General features: G+C 41.0%; 2 protein-coding genes, 1 long non-coding RNA gene and 1 pseudogene across 4 annotated transcripts; 3 read left to right on the forward strand and 1 right to left on the reverse strand.

Annotated features, from left to right (window-relative positions):
• Positions 1 to 385: 385 nt before the first annotated feature.
• On the reverse strand, positions 386 to 5776 carry LOC134623096 (GTPase IMAP family member 7-like; annotated as a pseudogene).
• A 188-nt stretch (positions 5777 to 5964) lies between these two features.
• LOC134623107 (histone-lysine N-methyltransferase set-1-like) lies at positions 5965 to 11249 on the forward strand. Its single transcript, XM_065470176.1, has 5 exons — positions 5965 to 6067; positions 6151 to 6313; positions 6433 to 6625; positions 7542 to 7643; positions 11179 to 11249. The coding sequence occupies exons 1-5, from the start codon at positions 5965 to 5967 to the stop codon at positions 11185 to 11187; spliced, it is 570 nt and encodes a 189-aa protein (XP_065326248.1). The 3' UTR covers positions 11188 to 11249.
• Positions 11250 to 13042: 1793 nt separating this feature from the next.
• LOC135932534 (uncharacterized) lies at positions 13043 to 14913 on the forward strand. 2 transcript variants are annotated; one of them, XR_010573547.1, is made up of 4 exons: positions 13043 to 13312; positions 13618 to 13776; positions 13855 to 13911; positions 14739 to 14913. It is a non-coding gene; the product is annotated as an uncharacterized LOC135932534 (long non-coding RNA). The 2 variants fall into 2 exon arrangements; XR_010573548.1 differs by having other exon boundaries at positions 13858 to 13911.
• A 267-nt stretch (positions 14914 to 15180) lies between these two features.
• LOC135932653 (GTPase IMAP family member 9-like) lies at positions 15181 to 21900 on the forward strand. Its single transcript, XM_065470177.1, has 3 exons — positions 15181 to 15204; positions 15568 to 16325; positions 21888 to 21900. The coding sequence occupies exons 1-3, from the start codon at positions 15181 to 15183 to the stop codon at positions 21898 to 21900; spliced, it is 795 nt and encodes a 264-aa protein (XP_065326249.1).
• The last annotated feature ends 2667 nt before the right edge of the window (positions 21901 to 24567 follow it).

Consider the following 24567-nt stretch of genomic DNA (forward strand, 5'->3'; position numbering starts at 1 on the left):
AGAACGGGGCCTGAAAAGAAGGGAAAATGTCGCCAAAATTACACATTAATTTCAAAATGGCTGACTTCCTGTTGGATTTGGGATATTGCTCCAAGAGACTTTTTTGTACATCTTGATATCTCCTATAAGCACACAAGGTTTCAGTCTTATAGATAAAACACAGAGCAGGGGCTGATGTTTTGAAATTTTGTAGGGGGCGCTGTGGAGCCATTTTGCGGTATTCAGTGAAAATGACCACATAACAAGATAGCCCTCATCACAATGGAGGTGTGCGCCAAATTTCAACACTTTTTAAACTTTCCAAGCCCCTCAAAATCCACTTCAACTTTGATGGTGAACTGCGTTGCCACCAGGGTGCGCCGTTCAGTTTAAAGTCACAATTTTCTCACTGAAGCATCACGAGGGACTGATGGTGATATTCACCGCTTTTCAGGTGGCCACGATTAACCTGTGACAATCAGTACAACAAAATGTAAGACATGACATTTCCTGTTGCCACTAGGTGGCGCTCTACGTATTCCTGACAATGGGCACATCAATCTGTTCAGGGCGGGTCTGACATCATGCCTGTAAAGTCTAGTACGGATCAGATTGGATTTCATTGAGTTACACTAATTTGTTTCTTCATGGCGAGACATCAATGTTCGCCATGCTGCTGGGGTCACACCCTTTCGCGAAAACTCACACTTTTCACTATAAACCAAGACCAACTCCTTAAGGCTTTCCTGGAGAAATTTGAGGCTGCAAATGTCACCCATAACAATACTGTACACCAAAGTGTAAAACATGACATTTCCTGTTCCCACTAGGTGGCGCTCTCCCTGGTGTCAAATATGGCAGTTGAAATATGTTCAGGGTTGGAGCCTTATCACATGTGTGCTCTTTGGTCCACGTCGGACCATGTATGACAAAGTGAGAGACAATAAGATTTTCATGGCGAGTCATCGAAATTCGCCGTGGCACCACGGCCTCACCGTATCGCGAAAACTCAAAAGCTCCGCAATTTAACATCGCCCAGGTGTGTAGTTGACACTGACCAAAGATGAAGCTTATACGACCAAATCCCAAGGAGGAGTTCGAAAAAGTTCGAGGCATGGAAATGGCAAAATTAGAGCCAAAATGTCATATTCACGTCCAAATGGCGGACTTCCTGTTGGGTTTAGGACATGGCCATAACAGACTTTTTTGTGCGTCTCCTAACGTTAGATATGTGTACTGAGTTTCATGCAGGTAGGTCATACCCACACCTGGGGCTCGCGTTTTTCATTTTTCTAGGTGGCGCTACTGAGCCAATTTTCCCTTGACATTTCTGAGGACATTAAAATACGTAAATTTTCACCAGACCTGACGCGTGTGCAAAATTTCATGAGTTTTTGGGCATGTTTAGGCCCTCAAAAGGCCGATTCATTTGCCGTAATAATAATAATAATAATAAGAAGAAGAAACGGAGCAGATACAATAGGGCCTTCGCACTTTTGTGCTCGTGCCCTAATTAATACAGATATGTGCTGTTCAAATGTGACACTTTAAAATGGTAATAAAATGATGATAAAGACTTTAGAGCATTACACGTGTCTTGAAATGTTTTCATCTTTTTCTAAATGATTAACACGTTCTGTTTCAGTGTTTGTGAGAGTTCTTCCTGCTTCTACAGCTAGTACACCAAGAGCCTCAGCTGTGTTTATAACTGCCTCCATTATTGAATCTGCTTCATCGGCTTCACGATATCCCATGCATCCTCCGCCTATTGCTCCTGCAGTAGCAGCAAGGCCTGCAACTGTATCCAATTTAACACCAGTCGTTGGAAGTTCTCCCTGTGTTGCCACTCCTGTCACTACGGCACTTGCTGGTATTTTAAAGTCCTCAGTATTTTAGCAATGTTTGTAATCATTCCCGGCACACCAAGCAGTGCTCCCAACAACATCCCTGTGGTAACACCAGCAGCCATCTTGAGAATATTGTAGACTCTGTTCTCTGCCTCCTCTCTGATTTCTTCCTGTGACGTTTCTTGATAATGATCTAATTCTCTCTTGCTCTTGTTGTATTGCCTTCTCCACTTCTTGCAGCATCTCCTTTGTGTAACAGCCTCCGCCGTTGTTCCTCACCATCTCTTTTATTTTTCTTTTATAGTGTTGAGCAGCTTTTCCCTCTGCAGCTGGTTGTTTCTGTATTCATGCTGCTGGTTGTTGTTCCAGTATTTGTTATCAAAGACGTGGCAGCACCCACCACATCTCTCTAACAACTCACGTAGATGGTTATTGCCCCTGCAGAACTCTTCAATCTGCATTCCTTCATGAAGATCGTCACCACAAGTAAACACAAGCACAGCATATCTGAAAGCTTCTTCAGAAAAAGGCTTTTATTTTGGTAATAACCTCATTCTCATGATCTGTGAATCTCTCCACTTTAAGTAAAATAAGAAAAGCATGAGGTCCAGGAGAACACTTTATGACACTCCTTGTAATCTCATTTCTCAGACGTGAGACGTGCAATCGTCAGAGAAACCATGATTGTCAGTTATAGCAACAGATGTTCCATTCACCACTCTGGTATCTTTCCTACACTGACATGTTCCAGGGTTTGCAGTATGACCTATTTCAAACACCGTCTCTCCAAATATGGTGTTGGCCAAGCTGCTTTTCCCACTTCCAGATTTTCCCAGCAGGATAATCCTCAGGTGTTCTGCAAATAAGAGAAAAATTCTTTTTAAAAAGTATTTTAGTCCCAGTCAAAGATAATCTGAGTAAATACAAATTTCACTTATTAAATCATGATTTCATATATAACGGGAGAAACCAAACATGCAAACATACTTAGTTTTCTTAATTTACAGCTCTTTTTACATACAAATCTTTTGAGCTGATAAAATGATGCATTCTTATACGTTACAGTATTCAAGTGAACATAACATTTTGAAAACTGTTTTTGTCCTCACCAATTATAACTAAGATTTTACAGATGATATAAAGGAAGTCTACTTCACAATGAAAGTTTAAATCCAGGACAGTCTGAGGTGCAACCTGGCAGCATCAGATGGACCGAAACATAACGTCACAGAGGTGTTCTATTGGATCTAGATCAGGTGAGAAGACTCTGGGAATTGACACCATAGGAGGGAAAAATGTCAATGGTCGCCACCATTCCTGTTTGCGAGCCTAATTGTTGTCCCTTTAGTGCACCTGTTATTAAATTTCATTAATATCAGTGTAGCTGAAACTGATTAACAACACCTATATTGACACCTCAGTCTAGAAGGGAGCATAAATGCCTATGGGTCCATACACCATAAGCTAGTCGAAGAGGCACTGATGTTCAAGGATGTTCAAGAACTTCATTCTTGACTATTACGGCAGTTTTAGCCTGAAAGTCTCTACAAGGAAAATTACTTCAGTATTAGCACAAGCTTGAGAAAAGGATTATCATGAGGTGCACCCTATCTATAATATATGAACATGTTACTAAAGGCCGCTGAAGTTGAGCATAGAGGATCCCTTACTGAATCTGGCATTAGACTGCCACCTATTATGGCTTTCATGGATAACCAGCAGGACGACAGAGTCCCGAGGTGGAGTATGCTCCAGCACCCCACAAAGGGACTCCAAGAAGACCAGGTACTCTGAGCTTTCTTCTGATGAAACTACAGACGACAATCAGGATCTGTTCCCCAACCCAAAGGCGCAGGGAAAAAACCCTCTCGTCCACCGGGAGAAACCCCAACGTACAGGCAGTAAGCCGAGGGGATACTAGGATACTCACCCCAGTTCTCACCAAGGGCAACTCCAGACTGAGACAGAGTCCAGCACCTTTCCAGGAGACTGGTGCTAGAGCCAAAGGCCGTGTGTTGAGGTGAGCCTGACCAGCCGGTACCTCTCAACCTCACGTACTAATCCAGGCTCCTTCCCCACCAGAGAAGTCACTTTCACTTCCCAGTCACTAAATGTGTGCAAGCTGTACAAACCAGAGGGGGAAGTTTTTGCATAGATCAGGGGCGATTTTAGCCCATTTTTGGGGGTGCTTCAGCACCCCCAAAAATGTATCAAAGCACCCCCAAAGATTTCTTACTGTTTTTGACAATATTTGCTGTTTGTGTGACACACTACTAAAAATATAAAAAGCATACAGTACTTAATTGAGATGGAACATTTTAACAACAAAAGTATAGATAACCCCTCCCCCCTCCCAAAATGGTTTGTTCCAGCTCGGCTCTTCCCTGCTCTGGCTTGACTCTGGCTCCAGCGCCATTGCTGCCAGAGCGATGGTGGCTGAGACGCAGCGGAGCGGAGGCCTAAGGACATATTAGCTGCATTTAACCTTCAGTTACTCTTTATATAGTTAGGTAGGAGTCAGGCCATGTTTCTTTTTAACTGAAAAACATTACATCCAGGTAACCTGCAGTGTTGAAAACGTGTTTCCCTACTATGTTTGCTACCCTACCTACAATCCTATTCTGTAGTAAAATCAGCGACATTTGACCATCCTGTTGCTCCCATTGAAATGTATATAGCCTATTTAAAATCTAAAACTTAACATTGTCCGTAGCCTGCTGTTGTTACCACTGTCCTGTTTGAAATGTAATGAGAGAAACTGGTTATTTTTGTCATATGTGCCGATATTGAACCCAAGGTACTAACTAGCTAACTGACTGGATGCCCATTAACCTTATAACGCCTGTTGTGTGTGTGTTTGTGTGTGTGTGTGTGTGTGTGTGTGTGTGTGTGTGTGTGTGTGTGTGTGTGTGTGTGTGTGTGTGTGTGCGTGCGTCTATGTGGTATGGATGGACAGTTGACCTAACACTGTACCTGGGCTACAGGGACATTTCGACTTTTTGGTGTGTATTCATGTGTCCCCCTAAAACATGAATTGTAAATGCATTTTTAAGTGTCTAAATAATAATTTTTTCTACTTCTTTTGAGGTCATTATTTATCTTTTGACCTGTATTTGCTTAAACTGTAGTGTAAATTCATTTATTAAACTATAATTAAAAGATTTTCTGATTTTCTTAAAAGTCCACCTATACCACTCACCTGATTTTTGTGTATTCCAGTGTATTGCACAGCGACGTTTCGAGTTAGACTGGATGTGTGTAAGTACTACAATTTAATACACATTTTCAATACACACGGCCGGAAGTCATTGTGATTGGTAGGCTATATATATAGGCGGTACCTACCGGAAATGATTTCGCGCGCGTGCCCTTTAACAAGTACATGTCGACGGCAATACGAAGACTGATTAAAAGCACAAAGGTAAGCCTTTTTTAATGTAAAATGCACCATGACTTTAATACTATATGAAATTATAGGTGCACAGGCTTATATTAAACTGCTTTAATATATGCTTTATGGACTGTTAGCTAGTTTTTGAAGAAGTAAAACTGCCTCAGCGTTTGTCATTGAGTAAATAAAATAGGGCTGATGACTAACCGCGTCAACGCGATAAAGCGGGCTAACCCGTGTTAGGATTTACTCGTGTTAAAGCATTAATGTGGCTTAAACGTGTTAATGCCGACATCGCGACTAACGTGATTAACAATTAAACCAGCGCAGTCTGAGTCAAAATCCCTGATGTCGCTGTCATCTAATTTCGGGCAGTTTGTCCAATGTCTGTCCATTCTGCTAACAGCCCTAAAATAAAAGCAAGGGGTATAAGTGTATTTAATCGTGTATTTATTTATATGCCTGAAGAAAAAACTTCTTACAGTTTTGATGCCTAAGCTTTCTCAGTACTTGTATCACTCTCTGCAGTCGCCATTGCAGAAATGTCACATGTCGCCATTTTGAGAACTAGGCCTTTAACATTTTAAAAGAAGGCATAAATTAGGACTATGAATAAGTCAGCTGTGTTTATGCTGTAAACTACACTACTGCTAGTTCTACTACTACTGATGATGATGACAATGATGACGATAATTGTAATACTTTATATGCTTTGGTAATACAGGCAATCAAAACGTACAGGAGAACATGCGAAGGAGACACATTCCTCCACGGGAGGATGCAGTCTGTCATGTTTCTGCTGGAAGGGACAAACTGGGACTTGATATCCACTACATAAATGCCTTCAAAGGTAAGTTGGTCTTTAGTTTGGATTAGATTTGGAGTTTGTCACTTTGTCTTTTGTCACTCACTTGGTATGCCTCTGCAATTCAGGTCGGGGCATTTTCACGACTGTTCCATTCCAAAAAGGAGACTTCCTTTTGGAATACAGAGGTAAACTCATAACAAAAGACGAATGTGAGCGGAGACACAGAGTTTATCATGACAGCCTGAAGGTGTTCATGTTTGAATTCAAGTTTGATGGAAAACTCTGGTGGTGCGTATTATATCAGTGTAGTTTGATTAAGATTAAATTACACTTTGCTTTTGATTTATGAAAAAAAAGCTTCCTAACAAAAACTAGTTAAGCTAATACTTTTTTGCCTAACCCCACAGTGTGGATGCATCTCAAGAAGATGGGTCATTAGGCAGACTTGTCAACGACAACCACATCAGTCCAAGTGCTAAGATGAAAATATTAAATATCAATGGAAAGCCCCATCTATGCTTATTTGCAAGCAGAGACATAAGTCCAGGCGAAGAAATAGACTATAATTATGGTGACTCGGATTGGCCCTGGAGATGCAAGGTATTTCTACAATTGTACTTTTTGGAACTGATAAATTGCATACCGTAAGCCATTTTTACATTTGTACCTACTCAAATTGGCTTAACGTGACTTAGGGCATCTAGTTTTCCATTGAAATTGAGTATCACCTACTGTGCCTGGGGTCACTATATTAATGCAGCCGAGCATCCAGTGATATAAATGCCACAGCAAGCATGGATGTCAAGGTGACACAATGCCTGCTGCTCAGTCTATACTTTAGTGTTCAATTCAGGGATCATGCTGTTAATTTTGGTAGCCATTTTCAAAAATGAGTTTCAAAAATGATGGCTTGGATTTTCATGAAGGAGGCGCACTCATAACTTATCAAGTGACACCATTGACCAGCCACCTGTTGGCATTCAGTCTGTCTATGTCAAATTTTCTGATCACTTTGGATCACTTGGAACCTTGGTGCAGTCGTTACTGAAAAACTACATGGTACTATAACCTACTGGAAAAACCGGGGTAGGTACTAATGGAAAACAGGCAATTGTGATTGCTGCCACATCAGAGCCCTCTAAAAGCACTAAAAAAATATCAGCAGGTATGCAGAAATAAAAAATGGCTTTCGGTTTCTAAATGTTAACAGTGTTTGATGTTTAATGTGATTCTAACCTCTTTAGTTAGATTCAGTTTAAATTTTGTCCCTCGGGGATAAATGGGCCCTAGTGATAGTTCGTTGCTGCTACAGGTGATTGTTTTACTCCTTTAGCAATGGCTTAAAAAAGATTAAAGAAATCACACAGACTATTTTTCTCTATATTCTCTATACATGACAGTGAATATTTTAAAGACATTAGCTTGAAACTTATCATTCTCATAGAGTTTCTTTAATGTTTCAAAAACCTCTTCAAAAATGCACTGTATTTTCATTTTCTATCTGTTACACACGAAGACTGAGACCAGCCAGATTCAGAAGACTGTGAGCTGCCTAAAGCCGCAACCAAACTGCATTCCAAACAATGACCTGGACCTGAAACATCCAGAGCCTGAAAGGGTAAATATAATCCAGTGTACCACTTAATGAACTAATAATTTAATCTATCATCATTCTTTATGGATGCTGTGTGTGTGTGTTTGGCAGTCACCTGGGTGTAATGTGATTTACATGGACCGTGGCTTGTAGGTCCTTTTCATTGTTTCAAAGTGCAAGTCTGGATAGCATCTGAGTGTGTGTGTGTGTGTTAACCACCCAAATGTGACTTAGGAGGACCACACTGTTATTGGGGGACTCCGTCAAAGTTTGCTTCATGGTGACATCACTCTGGTTTTAGGAGGGGTCTTCTCTTATTTTTTGACAGTTTGACCTACAGCATGCAGAACTGACTGCATGTGCTTTGTTTCTATGTTGAAATGGTTTGAAACTCAGGCTTGAACATTAAGATAGATAGTACTATACAACTTCTTAACTTGTTTTAGGCACTTTTTACTGCTGTAGTGCATGGGTTCTCTCTGGCTGTGTACTCTGGCTTCTTCCCACAGTCCAAAGATGTAGCTTATGGGGTTAGGTTAACTGGTGATTCAAAACTGCCCTTTGGTGTGAATGCAAATGCTTCTCCTTCCATGTTAAACTGATGCTCTGCCAGGCCTCTACTGCAACAGTCTTCAGTTCCTGCTTGTTCTTGGGGCATTTTCCCTTCAGTTTTGTCTTCAGCAAGTGAAATACATGCTCAATCGGATTCAGGTCAGGTGATTGACTTGGCCATTGCAAAACAGCCCACTTCTTTCCCTTCAAAAACTCTTTGGTTGCTTTTGCAGTATGCTTTGGGTTGTTGTCCACCTGCACTGTGAAGCGCCGTCCAATGAGTTTTGAAGCATTTGTCTGAATATGAGCAGATAATATTGCCCGAAACACTTCAGAATTCATTGTGCTGCTTTTGTCAGCAGTCACATCATCAATAAATACAAGAGAACCAGTTCCACTGGCAGCCATACATGCCCACGCCATGACACTTCCACCACAATGCTTCACTGATGAGGTGGTATGCTTAGGATCATGAGCAGTTCCTTTCCTTCTCCATACTCTTCTCTTCCCATCACTCTGGTACAAGTTGATGTTGGTCTCATCTGTCCATAGGATGTTGTTCCAGAACTGCGACGGCTTTTTCAGATGTCATTTGGCAAACTCTAATCTGGCCTGCCTGTTTTTGGGGCTCACCAAAGGTTTACATCTTGTGGTGAACCCTCTGTATTCACACTGGTGGAGTCTTCTCTTGATTGTTGACTCTGACGCACATACACTTACCTCCTAGAGAGTGTTCTTGATCTGGCCAACTGTTGTGAAGGGTGTTTTCTTCACCAGGGAAAGGATTCTTTGGTCATCCACCACAGTTGTGTTCCGTGGTCTTCCGGGTCTTTTGGTGTTGCTGAGCTCACCAGTGCGTTCCTTCTTTTTGGGAATGTTCTAAACAGTTGTTTTGGCCACGCCTGATGTTTTTGCAATCTCTCTGATGGGTTTGTTTTGTTTTTTCAGCCTAATGATGGCTTGCTTCACTGGTAGTGACAGCTCTTTGGATCTCATCCTGGCAGTTGACAGCAACAGGTTCAAAAAGCAAACAGCACACTTGAAATGAACTCTGGACCTTTTATTTGTTCATTGTAATTGGGGTAATGAGGGAATAACACACACCTGGCCATGGAACAGCTGAGAAGCCAATTGTCCCATTACTTTTGGTCCCTTAAGAAGTGGGAGGCACATATACAAACTGTCATAATTCCTATACTGTTCACCTGATTTGGATGTAAATACCCTCAAATAAAAGCTGGCAGTCTGCAGTTAAAGCACATCTTGTTCGTTTCATTTGGAATCCATTGTGGTTGTGTATAGAGCCAAAAATGTTAGAATTGTGTCGATGTCCCAATATTTATGGACCTGACTGTAAATGTTGCAATATTTTGCTAACAGTGTCACAGTCATCGTCTGGTGTGCACAACAATATCATCTTTGGACAAGTGCATTCAGTGTGTGGGACCGGTTTCCTCCCTCAAGTGGCTTGGCTATAAGTGCAAAGGTGAGACACTTAGTGAATAGGTACAGTATATAGTAAAAAGCATTAATAGAGTTCAACAAGTTAAGACTAGCTGAAATGAACACTGCTCCCTTTTTAATCAGTGGGTGGTCACATCTAATTAAAGAAATGTAGTATTACCTCTTTGGTGCAGGACCTTGTAAAAATGGTATACTTGGGATTGTCCTCAATTCCCCATTCCATAACATAAACTGCTCAAAATAATAAAGGGAACACTTAAACAATGCGATATAACTCCACAGACCACTTCTCAGCACCTATGCTTTCTGGCTGATGTTATGGTCACTTTTGAATGCTGGTGGTGATTTCATTTTAGTGGTAGCATGAGACAGAGTCTACAACCCACACAAGTGGCTCAGGTAGTGCAGCTCATCTAGTGTAGCACATCAATGTGAGCTGTGGCAAGAAGGTTTGCTGTGTCTGTTAGTATAGTGTCCAGAGCATGGAGGTGTTACCTGGATGTGGAGTAGGCCATAGGAGGGCAACAACCCAGCAGCAGGACCGCTACCTCCACCTTTGTGCAAGGAGGAACAAGAGGAGCCTTGCAAAATGACCTCAAACAGGCCACAAATGTGCATCTTTCTGCTCAAATGGTCAGATGGCTTGAGGGTCCAGCGTCCACAGGTGGGGATTGAGCTTGCAGCCCAACACCATGCAGGACGTTTGACATTTGCCAGAAAACACAAAGTTTGGCAACTTCGGCACTGGCACCCTATGCTCCTCACAGCTGAAAGGAGGTTCAAACTGAGCACATGTGACAGTCTGGAGATGCCGTGGGGAACGTTCTGCTGTCTGCAACATCCTCCAGCATGATCATATTGGCAGTGGGTCAGTAATGGTGTGGGGTGGCATTTCTGTGCCTGCCAGAGAGCCTGACTGTCATTAGGTAACAAGATGAGATCCTCGGACACTTTGTGAGACCACATGCTAGTGCGTTTGGCCCTGGGGTCCACCTAATGCGAGATGACACTGGACCTCATGTGGCTGGAGTATGTCAGCAGTTCCTCCATGACAAAGGCATTGATGCTATGGACTGGCCCGCCTGTTCCCCAGACCTGAATCCAATTGAGCACATCTGGGACATCGCGTCTCACTCCATCCACCACAAACTGTCCAGGGGTTGGCGGATGCTTTAGTCTGGGTCTTGGAGGAGATCCTTCAGGAGACCGTCCGCCACCTCATCCCGAGCATGCCCAGGCATTGTAGGGAAGTCATACAGGCATCTGGAGGCCACACACATTCAACTACACACTTTCATGCCATTCAACTACCTGAAGAACAAAGTATTTAATAAGAATAATTCATTCATTCACATCTGGGATGTCCTTTTGGGGGGGGAGGGGGTTAGCAGTGTATGTGTAGTCATTAAAATATCCTTAAGTGTGAACAGTTTGTTTTTTGGTTTTTTTTCAGCATTTGACATTACTGCAATGCTTTGACAAAAAACTACTTCACTTAAATAGAACTGCAAAGCTAAATGAAGTCTATCAAAATGTGTTTCAGTTTGTTTAGGGGTCTGGCACAAATCCTGCCTTGCAAAATTGTCAAATCAGAATTGTCACCAGTCAACACAGGTGTGTATCCCATTCATATTTGGCTTGACTTTTTTTCAGTTTATTTTTTTTACCTGTCTAAAGTATTGATCAATTAAAATAACTTTTATTCTTACATTCCAGAAAGAAGAAATTTCTGAATATTCAGGGGAAGATGGATTGCCACATACAGTTCTGGATCAAATATCAAGCGATGATGATGGCAACCACAGCATATCAGAAGAAGAATATGTGCCAGATTCAGAGTCATATGATGAAGATTCAGATGAAGACATCTCATTATTGCCAAGCACATCAAAAGGTCTGCTATGCCAAGATGACATCTCCAAAGCGCATGAACAATCAGATTCAACTAATTTAATCCACAACTTGACAAAGGACAAGCCAGAAGATAAAAGTGAGCTTTGCAAAACTGAATCAGAAAAAATGACTAAGTAAAAGAAATTACTATTTTTGTGGCAAACCACAAGCTAAAATTTCCCGCCACCTGAAAACGCACAAATCAGCTCCTGATGTTGTGCATGCATTTTCCCTGCCTAGAGACTCAAACGAGCGTAAAAGCCTGTTAGAGAAATTGAGAAATAAGGGAAATTTTAAGCATAATGCTGCAGTGTTGCATGGTGGAGTGGGACCACTGAAAGTGAAGAGAAGACCCAAGATTAAAGCAGTAGAGGGAAAGTTTGCTCATTGCTTTTATTGTCAAGGGATGTATGTTCGCAAGGATCTTTGGAGACATGTCCGCAGATGTCCTAACAAACCAAAAGATGACACGGATAAAGAACCTGGAAGAACAAAAGTACTCGGCCTGGCTTTAACTCTGGAGTCTCAATGTTATTCGCAGGTGTCAAGTGGAGTGTGGAAGGTTCTTGCTGTTATGAAACAAGATGAGATTGCCTCAGCTGTGCGAAATGACTTTACTGTTATTCAGTTTGCCCAGTCCCTCTACAATAAACATGGACAAGACCCTACTAAGTATGATTATATACGACAGAAGCTTCGTGAAGCGGGACGTTTGTTGTTGTGTCTGCGAACAGAATTCTCAGTGCATAACATCGAAGAAGCTATTAAGCCTGCTAACTTCCAGAGAGTTGTGCAAGCAGTAAAGAAAGTTTCAGGTTTTGATGAAGAGACACTGTCATACAAAACTCCAAGCCTTGCGCTGAAACTGGGACATACACTGCATAAAATGTCTGACATTATCCATTGTCGTGCCCTCATGACAGAGGATGAAGCCCTAATCAAGTCCACTGATGCGTTCAAGAAGTTGTATGTCTCCAAATGGTCCGAGATGGTGTCTCACCGTGCCTTGAACACATTGAGTGAGGCAAAGTTTAACAAGCCATCAACATTGCCCTTTACAGAAGATGTTCGGATTCTCCATCACTACCTTCAAAAATCTGCAGAAAGTGCCTTTTGCAGCTTGGAGAACGAAGCCACAGCTCAGAATTATGCCCAACTTGCACAAGTTACACTCTCACAAATCATTGTGTTCAATCGAAGACGTTCTGGAGAGGTTTCAAAGATGTGCCTCAAAAGTTTTCTTGAAAGAGACAAAACGGCACTCCACACAGATGTTTCCATGGGGCTCTCAGAAATGGAACAGAGACTCTGTAACTATTTCTGTAGAATAGAAATAATGGGAAAAAGGGACAGAAATGTTCCAGTTCTGCTAACACCAAGCATGCTGGATGCTCTGTCACTACTGGTTAGTAGGAGGCCTGACTGTGGTATTTGTGCCACTAATATCTACCTCTTTGCAAGACCCCGATCAATGAGTCATTACAGAGGAAGGGACTCCTTGCGTGTTCATGCACACCAGTGTGGAGCAAAGCACCCTGAGTATCTAAGATCGACACAGCTCAGAAAACATGTTGCCACACTCTCACAAGTCCTTAATTTGAAAAACAATGAACTTGATCAGGTTGCAGATTTCCTGGGTCATGATATCCGCGTTCACCGCGAATTCTACAGATTACCAGTTCCCACAACACAGCTGGCCAAGATTTCCAAACTGCTTTTAACACTGGAAAAAGGACATCTTTCCCAGATCCAGGGGAAATCACTGGATGAGATCGAAATTGAAGGTTTGTATTGAAAGGAGCAAATATTAGGGCAGTAGTTGAATATTATGCTTTATCAACAGAATTAAAACCTAAAAGCACAGACCATTCTGTTAAATGTCCATGATTTAAGGTTCTTGAAGTCTGTTGTTTCATCACTTTGCAACATTTGGCAAACTGCAGAGTGGTGGCCTTAAATAGTAAAACTATGTACTGTGGAAAAAGTATAATTTCCAGTATTTGTTCTGTATTTTGTCATCTCGTTGTTAATGTGAGGTTTTTGGGGGGTTTGTGTTTGTGTTGGGTTTTTTTTTCCCATAATTTCTCAGATGAAATTGCATTAAGTGATGCTGAAACAAAGGACAGTGAGAGTGAATCAGATGATGATGACACAGCACTCACAATGTCGGCGTGTGGCACCAGTGAGCCTGTACATGCAGTAGCTGATTCCACAAACACAGCGCAGCTCCAAGACACTGTAGATTGTGGTAAGTTACCACTAGCTTGGTTTCTGTGGATAAAATGTTTGTTACAAATATTAAAACTTAATCAAATTGTGTAATCAGCAGATGAAGAACCACTCATAATGCCTGCAGCAAGTGAGACTGCTGCTCCCTCTGAAGGTAAGGGGTGCAGTTGGTTCTCTAAGCTTATGGACACGTTCTTTGTAATTGCATTGCAATTCTGTCTCTCTACACCACCACAATGGATTTTAAAATCAAACAATATCCATATGTGTTAAAGTAGACTTCCTGCTTTAATTCTAGGGATTTGACGGAATCATCACATCACAGCCATTATGCATAGTCTATTATTCTCAGAAGCTCAAGGGTAATTGTATAGCTGACAAACAATTTAATGACTGGGTGAGGCCTGTCTACAGACTACTTCATGGGACATACTATGGTGCTTGCATGATGCATTCTCATTATCCAGGTAAGTAAGTAAAAAGGTTGATTCTGTTCATCTGAACGTAGTTTTTTCAGTGGGAGAAATGTTTCGTCACTTAGATGTTTGTGCTTTAAGGTTCTTGAATTGTTCATCATCTATTGTTTCATCACTTTGCAACATATGGCAAACTGCAGAGTGGTGGCAAAAAGTCACTTGGATGAGTGACAAAATGTTTCTCCCACTGAAAACGCTACATCCAGATTAACAGAATCAACGTTTTGGGATTTACTTACCTGGATGATTGAGCATGCATCAAGAGACTTTTATTCAACTTTTTATTCAGTCTTTTATTCACAGTGGAACACTAAATGTTGTCTCATTTTAGAAATTTGATAAATTTTCAAAGAGAATTTTAGCTCGTTTTGATATTGATGGTACCAACACATTTCAGAAGTTAGGACAGGGTAGCATCCATTCTTTTTACAAGCAAATGATTTTTGGGTTTTTTTTTTTGTTTGGTTTGTTTGTTTTAACTACTACTACTTTATATATCTTCCAGATAAAAATGCTGCTCAATCCCACAATTCCCGAAGAGCTCCCAAAAACATGTGGTCCAAGGCTGAGGTTGCTGCAGTGATGAGGCATTTTAAAGACCACATAAACGAAGGGAAACTGGCCACCAAAAATGAATGCAGTCATTGCAAATTGGTAGAAGATCCGATGTTGGCAGGAAGAACAGTTCAAAGGGTCTGGTTGGTGTGTATCAGTGTATCTAGACTTCTATAGGGAGTGTATTAGGTCTGAAGTGACCCAAATTTTTTTCAGATTTTTTCGAACACTTTAACCTCGCTCCCTTGGCTCTAAGTCCTCTGGAAACGGTAGTCCCCATAAACCACTGCCGGGCGGATTGACGTAGTATAGTCCCGCCATACCACATACACCCGTATGTGTGTGTGTGTGTGTGTGTGTGTGTGTGTGTGTGTCACACCTTACATGTAAGTATGGTTTTGATTTCTTCTGGTTATGTAATAGGATGTTATCATTAATCCGCTGTGTGGAAAAAACTTTTGTAGGTGGTAAAACACACTGGGACAGTAAGACTTGTAGATTATTTGAGTGAAAGGTGGTGTTAAATGAAAGGATATCTATCAAAACAGCTCACAGTGGAAAGAAAAAAGAAAACTAAATAACCAAAAACTGAAAGTCACTGTGTGAACAAGAATAAAGTTGAACAGGAACCAAAACACAGAGCTGCAAAACTGTTACTCACTTTAAGTGACACCATCTGCTGAAAACAGGAATCAAAAACCAATAAAGGAAACAATGACAGCACTGAATTATTTGAACACATATTAATTAATAATAAGATATACAAACAGCACAATTAGGCCTACAGTCAGGCAAGTGTTAAAAGTGTAACTGTAATCTTTTTTTTTCTTCTAGTTCCAAACACAACGAGGATCGTCCTGCTGGGGAAAACTGGAGCTGGGAAGAGCAGCCTCGCTAACACTATATTGGGAAGGAAAGAGTTCAAAGTCCTAAATTTTTCTGACTCACAAGCAAATGTTTGTATAGCAGAGTCTGGATCTGTCGATGGAAGAAACCTCACTTTGATTGACACTCCTGGTTTTTTTAGTCCAGGACGCTCAGAGCAGGAGCTGAAGCATGAGATACAAAGGTGTGTCACAAAGTGTTTTCCTGGTCCTCATGCTTTCATTATTGTGCTCAGAGTGGAGAAATTCACAGAGCAGGAGACGGCTGTCATCAGGAAACTGCAGGAGTGTTTTTCTGCAGAGGTATTTAAATATTCTACAGTTATCTTCACGGATGGTGACCAGCTACCTGACAGAATGAGCATCGAGGAGTTCATCACAAATAACAAACCTCTGAAAGATTTGGTAGACAAGTGTGGTGGTCGGTGCCACGTTGTAGATAATAAGCAGTGGAAAAACCAGCAGGACGAGTACAGGAACAACCAGTGCCAGGTGACACAGCTGGTCAACACAAGAGAGAACATGGTGATGGAAAATGAAGGAGGCGGCTACACCACTGAGATGCTGAAAGACTGGCAGAGACAACAAGAAGAGCGCAGTAAACCATCATCGTTATCAACCTCTCTCCACAGAGTCTACAGACTTTTGACAACGTACACTATCAAAAAATATTTCTTGGTAGGTGTAGCTGTGATCCTTGGTGCACTGCTTTTTTTAAAAAGTGCGACCACATCACAGAGCACTGCAGTAACTGCAACGTAAAACACACACACTGATGTCACAGAGAGAGAAAAAGAAAGAACAAAGGTTTTTACATGAACTACATTCTGTTTGTTTATTTTATTTTACAAGATTGTATTTTTTATGTGAGTTAAAATATCATGAACAGCACTACTAAATAACATATTATTGTTATTATTACTATTATAAATGTTATTATATTGTTTGAATGATGCAGTGTTTTTAACACTTTTCTGTATCATTGTTGAGCATTTACTTGATCTGGTGCATACACATATACCTGGTTGTTTATTCATTATTATGGAAATAAATCTTTAAACAAAAATTTTTTGTTGATCACATAAAACTTTTTAAGTTTTAAAAGAGAATGTCTAGTTATACTTTTTTAAACAGTTCAAACAACAGTCTTACATTATTATTTCAGGACTCCATAAATCTTCATCTTTTAAAAACGTGTTAGTTAAAATTCAACTCTTCCGATAAAGCAAAGTTTGTTATTAGCATTGTTCAAAAGATTAATTATTGGTAAGTAAAAATGTCTCTGCAGTTCAAACCAAACTGAATATAAGGACCAAGGACTGCCTGAAACAAACATGGACTTGTGGATGAAAAGCCAAAGACTGTATCCTCCTGCCACAGCCACAAAACTGTAGGTACAACAAGCAGTCCGGCCATTCAGTCTTACATTATTATTTCAGACTACATAAATCTTCATCTTTAAAAAGTGTGTTAGTAAAAGGTCAGCTATTTTACACAGTTTATTATTAGCATTTATCAAAAGAAGCCTTTCACCTCTGACCTCTGACATCAACAAGGCTTAGCAATCTCCAGTCGTGGTTAAGCTGCAGTCCTGCAGCGTACGCTACTATTCTCTTTTCTGATGTCTTGTACATGCATGTTACTTGCATGTTGGACTAGTGGGTTCGTTCGTTCTTTAGAGTACAAGAGGTCCTCAAATTTTTAGATGAAGTGTAATTAGAACATTGCCAGAGTCATGATAAACAATATATACGCGGCATTTTGTCCTCAATAGATTCGTCATGTTTACTGTCTAAGGACAACGCAGCAAGCACTCTCTGCTTATGACCAAAAAATAAAAAAACAAAACAAAAAACAGCCCTTTCGTGTTGGTGGAAGAATGCACCGTGTCGACCAATCAGAAAATGATATGGCAACATGACATTTGGTTGTTTAGGAAGAGGGGGAAGTTTTAGGAGTGACGGTGAGAGAGAGAGAGAGAGTTTTGAGATGTGAGCGATTTGTGACGTTTAGCATGTTTGGAGTGTGTTGTTCATGTGTTGTCTTGTGTAGTTAGTGTGTAGTGTTGTGGATAGTTTTGTGTTGTGTGTCAGAACAATGAGGCGACTGCTGTCTCCAGGTAGAAAACAGGAGTGATACACCTGCTGCTGTCAGACCTGCAGGTATCAGGCTGTGATGTTCTCCTTTATAGTGGACAGAAATTATTTTTTTGGAGTGACTCAAATAATTTGTGTTGCATCTTATTGAATGCAGAACAGCTGATTGTTCTGTAAATAGTTTGAAATAGTTATGAAAAAAAAAAGAGTAAAAGCTAAATGGCTGCAAATAACTTGTTTGCAAAACTTGTGCATATGATTTTAAAATTCACAATTTATATTTGCATTTAAGGTTATGAAATATGATTCAATAAACATGTTTGTGGTTGTTACAGTAAAAAATATAACTTTTTCTACTCTGATTTTATGTTTTTTGTCTGATTTTAGATCAATTGTGTTAATGCAGGGCCAGCCGGGCAGACACAGAAACCATGACAAACAGCTGCTGCTCTCTCGTTCCCGCAAATTTCCTGGGAAAATAACAGTGGCAGCCATTAGTACACTCCAGAATAGCGACAGACTAGCACTTACTGATTTGCTTCGTTCACAGTTTATTTAACCTGGCGACTACCTCCTTCCTGAACCTCTCCTCTGACTCCACTGGGTCCATTCTGGCTGGATCATTCTGTCACAGTGTGTGATGGCAAATCATGAGGATGTGGGGAAAGACCCAAATGCAGGACTCTTACGATGCAGATAGTGCGTTTATTTACAGTGAGGCAAATAATCACACAACAATGAATCCCCGTGCGTCCCCGACTCCCGTTCCCAGTGCCCGTGCTCCTTGTCTTTGCTCTCTTTGTACTACATGCTCGCTGCCCTCTCGTTCCAGCAAGCCTCCTGGGAAAATCACAGAGGCAGCGGTTAGTATTGTAAATATCAACACTTCACCGAGTTCTTTTGATTCCTCAGAGGCATTCGATGGAAGACAAAACACTGCTCAGTAGACCATTTAACACTTTATCACTTCTAGAAAGGAGATGCGTCCTGCATGACACGTTGCCGCGGATCTCAAAATGGTGGTGTGCCCCTGACAGTTTTATTACAGAAGCTCCCTCATTCTAGTCTAAATAACAGTGTCTCAGTAACTTTCCACTAGAGATCGTCCCCTCTTTTCAACATTTTCCCAGGCAAGCATGAGCGAGAGTCTGCAGCTTTCTACTTCCCAAGGACACATGGTCTAATGCCTTTACTTTTCAGGGCTGTGTCCAATTAATACTACACTATACTGTATAACTTTATAACACTTATTAATAAAAAAAGCATTGCATTATTGAGGCACTGCAAATTATTTAATCCCAACAGGTCCCTCCTTTGATCTGCCCCATGGCAGATCAACACTATTAAAAGTCATCAAGCATCATCATGTTGTCTGCTTTGGTATTATATCCCCAACAGCCCTGTTAACCAACCTTACCAATAATCCTAGATAGAAGGCACACCACCACAAATAACCCAACTAGCTGTAAAAACGGATAAGGAAACCCTAATGGACCTAATACACCCCTTCCATTGCCCAAGGACAGACTTCATCCACTCCTCCAATGGATCAATTCCAAAATATTTATGCATTTATTATTTTCTTAAATGATGTTCTGAATCTTCCCAGGGCTCTAGTTACAGAACCATCTGGGGTTGTGTTGTTGGGAATGAAAGTGCAGCACATCTCTCCAGACATTACACACACCTCCTTTTTACCCACTGGGCGTCAGTTCTCTATGCTTCTTTTCCCTCTTTGGCCCTCTGTCCCCCTTTAATGGGTGGACCATATATGGGATGACTGCTGTGTTTGGGCAATTGTCATAACATAAAAATCACAGACTATTACCAAAGCTAATTCTCAGATCTACCATTCTGGTTGTTTCCTGCTTCTACCTTTGTGCTCAGACTAGAACCTCTGTCTGAGGGGCTTTTGACCTTTATTACAGTTAAAAAAATAATCTTCTGGGACGGGCGATTCTCTGCACTCTTCTCCTCTTCTTTCTTCAAACCTCAGGGGTTAGACTACCCTTCAGTTCGTTGCATAGATCAGGGGATTTATTCTGCGCCGGCTGGCTGGGATCTATGTTTTCTGGGGGGTCTCAGCTGAGTCCCCCTTTCTTAGCCAGACCCTCCTTGGTCTGGTGCTTCTGGATTTCTGCCAACCCCTTCATGGTTATTGCTGTGGTTCTGGGATCCTCTCGACGTGACTAGCAGGAGCCCAAACGGCATGACACTTGACCCCAATTGCTGTCTTGGCAGTCTCTGTGTCTGCTGCTAAGGATCCTCATATCTCCATGACCTCGTCTGGTGTCTGCTCCTTTCTCTGTAAGAGACAGAAAACCAAAACACCTCTCTGCCTAGCCTTGATAATCTAATGTTGTTATCCATTGTTCTTCTGGTGATTCAAAGTTGGTTTAGAATATCATGTTCGGGACTCTGACCTAGAGAATTAGGCTAATCGTAATCATAATAATGTGTGTAAGCATGTTTGCAATTACCCCTCTGCACTCTAAGTAACTTCCCACAATATATCAGTCTGGACAGTCATGCTGAACGAAACTTATGACCTTCAGAAGACTGAGTGCCAACTCTCATGAGCACATTTGCAATGTGTGTATGAAAATGATTATAACCGCTTATTTTAGTAAAAGAGATCAAAAAAGAAATCAAACATCTTCCCTCCTTTCACAAAAGCATATGTTTCATTCAGCCTCCAGTTTCCCCTCCAGTGTGATACTCAGCTTCTTATGAACACAGGCATTTTACCTTCTAAACGCGATTCAAAAAAGTCATAAAAATGATAATAGAAACCATTGTTTCATGTTAATACCCCCCTTTTTGACACACCCCCATGTGTCAATTCACCGGAGCTAGAAATTAAAAGAAACCATTAGCAACATCATCTCTCATAAAACATCACAAATTCTGCTCTCAAGTAACTTTGCTCCAGCTCTGCCACCCTGTGTTAGGGAATTAAATCAACTTAATTATCATGTTAAATCTGTTGAACTCCTGGCTCCACCCAGAGCCTGCAGCCGCAGAACTACCTAGAAACAAAACTTGTGTGTTAACATGAACTTCACATCCGCAACTCCGTTTTTCCCCACTGTCCTTCCCTTACTGACCACAGCAGGGTAATTTATGTCCTGATTCAGCCATGAATCCAGCTCATCTGATTCATCACTGAGCCCAACCGTAACTGGCATCTGATAATGTGGCACTGCATCTTCTTCCCTTAGTGTCGCTGTTTTCAATCTGTCAATTAGAGTCCTTTAACATGAACCAGACCGCGTCCACAACAAGTCAATACAGCTGTGATTATGGCCAATTATCCATCAGTTATCAATCAATTGTAAAAATAATAGCTTTATTTTCTGCCTGCTTCAGTCGACCACTCACCCAGAGGATCTTCAATCCCAGAAAATTCCTTCTCTTCATTTAATAATGTATGTTATTCCTCCATGTCCTGGTAACTGGACCATCCAGAGCTGTATCATTTTGAAATAAATATAAACAAGCCGAACCACACCTTGGTCACACCAACCCTTTTCCACCCTGAGGATGTCCAACGCCCTCCTACTCTGGACTGTCAAAGGTGACTTTAACACCAACTGTTCTGACATTCTTGTTTATTGCATTCCCTGGTCAGATTATACTAGTGGGCAGACATTGGCTAAACATAATCAACATGGTCAACATTTTATTGGGCATTATTTCAAAATATTATAGATTCAAAACCTCCATCCCTCTGGGGTTTGCTAAATTATGTTTATCCAGAACTCCTCCCTGTCTCTAAATTTTGGAGAATTTTATGCTTGGTGGAATTTGACCCTAAGTGACATCTATGGTGTTATCACCCCCATCGGGGCTTACCTTTCCCACTTTTCGATGATATTCCTCCCCCAAACATTTGCAATTACCCTCCTTTGGCAGTGGAAAACCTGTGGTGTGGCCAAGTGGGTGCTATGAAAAACAAAAGCTCAGGAGAGAACAGTTACCAGTCATGTACTTCATGCAAAATTTGCATATATTTTGATTTCATGTTGATCCTCTGAGTGTAATGGCACACTTTAATTTTAATTTAACAAAGTTCAACACAATGGGTTTTTCTTTATTTTGCTTTTGTTCTTTTTGCAGTACCACATCCTAGCACATTGTATTCTACTTTTAATAACTAAATATTTTAAGGGGAAAAAACCTCGGTCACGTGGACCAGTGTTTGTTATTCCATAACTCTATTTTGAACCATTCCCCTTTTATTCATAAATATTGTTTTGGTTTTGGCTATTTTCCTCTATGAGATTTGTCAGTGGTAAGACATTATGAAAACACATTGAAAGAATACAAAGACAGTCAGAGTTAGTTCGCAGCGCTACGTGCACGGGTGAGTGATCGGATGATACTCACACCGAGGCGTTGTAGTCAGCTTTATTTATACTCAAGCATGTTTGCATCACAGACACATGTAGGAAGAGATAACATACAACTCCTTACAAGATGAGAAGCATAAAACATATACGTTCAACTGTCACAACAGGAACTGGTCAAGCCTATCTTAAGGGGAACAGAAGCCAGTTGGTTCCTGTTTCCAACGGCAGAGTAGGCTTATGTATTTTTCTTAGAAGTCAGCAAGGGCTCACGTGCATGTGTAAGTGACAAGATACATGTAGTATAAAATATGTGAACATCATTGACAAAACATTAAGCAGTTGATTAAATAAAATCTCTTAACAAGATTGAACTGACCTTTTACAGTGGCCTGCTATGGTTAATAATAACATATTCCAGTCATGAGTGATATCAAAAGTTTTCTCCACTGTGGCATTTGGCATTCTCAACAATATGAGATGATACCGTAATCAAAACAAACACAATAAAACATAATTTTCGTAATGCAAACATCAGTAACTCAAAATTAGCAGCCAAAGGGTTAAGTCTGCAGTTCCACACTCTCATGTGAAGCTACAATTGTTTGTCAACATTTACTAATCCTAAGGTTGGTGCAGTCTTTGTCTCAATATCAAGTCAGTCAAAACTTTAGTCCACATCGTCAGTCCATCACAGTCCAGTCACACGCATTCATTCACACACATCCATACCAGATATTGCTGATAATGGAGTCTTACGCGTAGCATATACCAGTCTCCATCAACAGCAACATGACGTCACTAGGAGATGCGTCCTGCCCCTGACAGTTTTATTACAGAAGCTCCCTCATTCTAGTCTAAACAACAGTGTCTCAGTAACTTTCCACTAAAGATGGTCCCCTCTAGGGCTGGGCGATATATCGAGTTTTTTAAAAATATCTATATATTTTTATACGAGATATAAGATGTGACAATATCCTTTATATCGATATCTATGTTACGTTATAATTATAGTTGTGGAGCCACAAGTTTGCCTCTCTTTCGTCCACTTTTGTCTTTACGCAACGTTACTCGACCTCGCCTCTCTCCTTCACTGAACACAATTCCCCCTCCTCCCCCATCGCTTCACCTGCAGGCAGCGACAAGATGGACACGGCAAATCTCCGTTAACAAGTTACTGCGCATCGCCCCGTGCGTGGGGCTGAACGGCATCAACGTGTTAACGAGCTAACCACGCTAACGAGCTAACCACGCTAACACCATGCAGCCCAGAGGAGCTGCACAGCCTAAAATCCTTTCATTCTCTCAAAAGTTGACAGCGCGCCTTATGTATGAATTCTGGTTGTGCTTGATGACCGCGAACCGATTTTATGTGGTACACAGCGCTCAGCAATCTGTCAAAAAATGTTTTAGTATGACTTTGGTAAGCTACGGAGCTGCACCGCTTGATGGATTGTCGGAGCATTACAGCTACCGAGGAGCCTCGCGTAGTAATACGTCCTGTTTCAACGTAATATTACCGTATTGTGTGTTTATAAGGACCATAAATGGCACCTGTTAAGAGACAAGGTTACAAAGAGGATTTCAAACTCCAGGCTGTCAGTCACGCAGTAGAAGTTGGGAACAGAGCAGCTGTGAAATCTGTCTATGTTATTATGCTCAGCGTCTTTTAGTTTACATTTTGACTGCACAATTGTGAGCTCTTTGTTATGCACAAAAACAACATAGTTTAATTTTATTTATGGAGCATTATTATTTAATAAATGCTCATAATTTATTTTTGAGTAGTTTTTTTCATGTACATCTACGCTGTATGTTAATAAAAGTGCCTGTGTGACATCTGGGACACAGCTTTAACTTTTTGTTCTTACTTTATGGCTTCAAAAAAAATATCGAGATATATATCTTATATCACCATCCAGCTAAAAAATATCGAGATATGAATTTTGGGTCATATCGCCCAGCCCTAGTCCCCTCTTATCTACATTTACCCAGGCAAGTGTGAGCGAGAGTCTGCAGCTTTCTACTTCCCAAGGACACATGGTCTAATGCTTTTATTTTTCAGGGCTGTGTCCAATTAATACTACACTATATAACTTTATAACAATTATTAATAAAAAGCATTGTATTATTGGGGCACTGCAAATCATTTAATCCCAACAGTACACTCCAGAATAGCGACAGACTAACACTTAATGATTTGCAGGGAAAACTGACGGGAAGTCGCACACAACAATCCAGCATCGATGGGAGCTCCGCCACAGTGCTAATTAACTCCCCCGACGAGGCTTGATCAACGGCAGGTGTGTGATTATGCAGGTCCCCACAGCAGGAACAACCCTCCAGACCTGCTGTCCCAGGAAAACTAGGACACCACACACACACCCACACCCACAAAGGGAAAACAAGGGAGAGAAGCGTAATACAAACATGAACGCGAAAGGTAACCT

This window comes from Pelmatolapia mariae, linkage group LG3_W, assembly GCF_036321145.2.
Source record: "Pelmatolapia mariae isolate MD_Pm_ZW linkage group LG3_W, Pm_UMD_F_2, whole genome shotgun sequence".
Classification (NCBI taxonomy): Eukaryota; Metazoa; Chordata; class Actinopteri; order Cichliformes; family Cichlidae; genus Pelmatolapia; species Pelmatolapia mariae.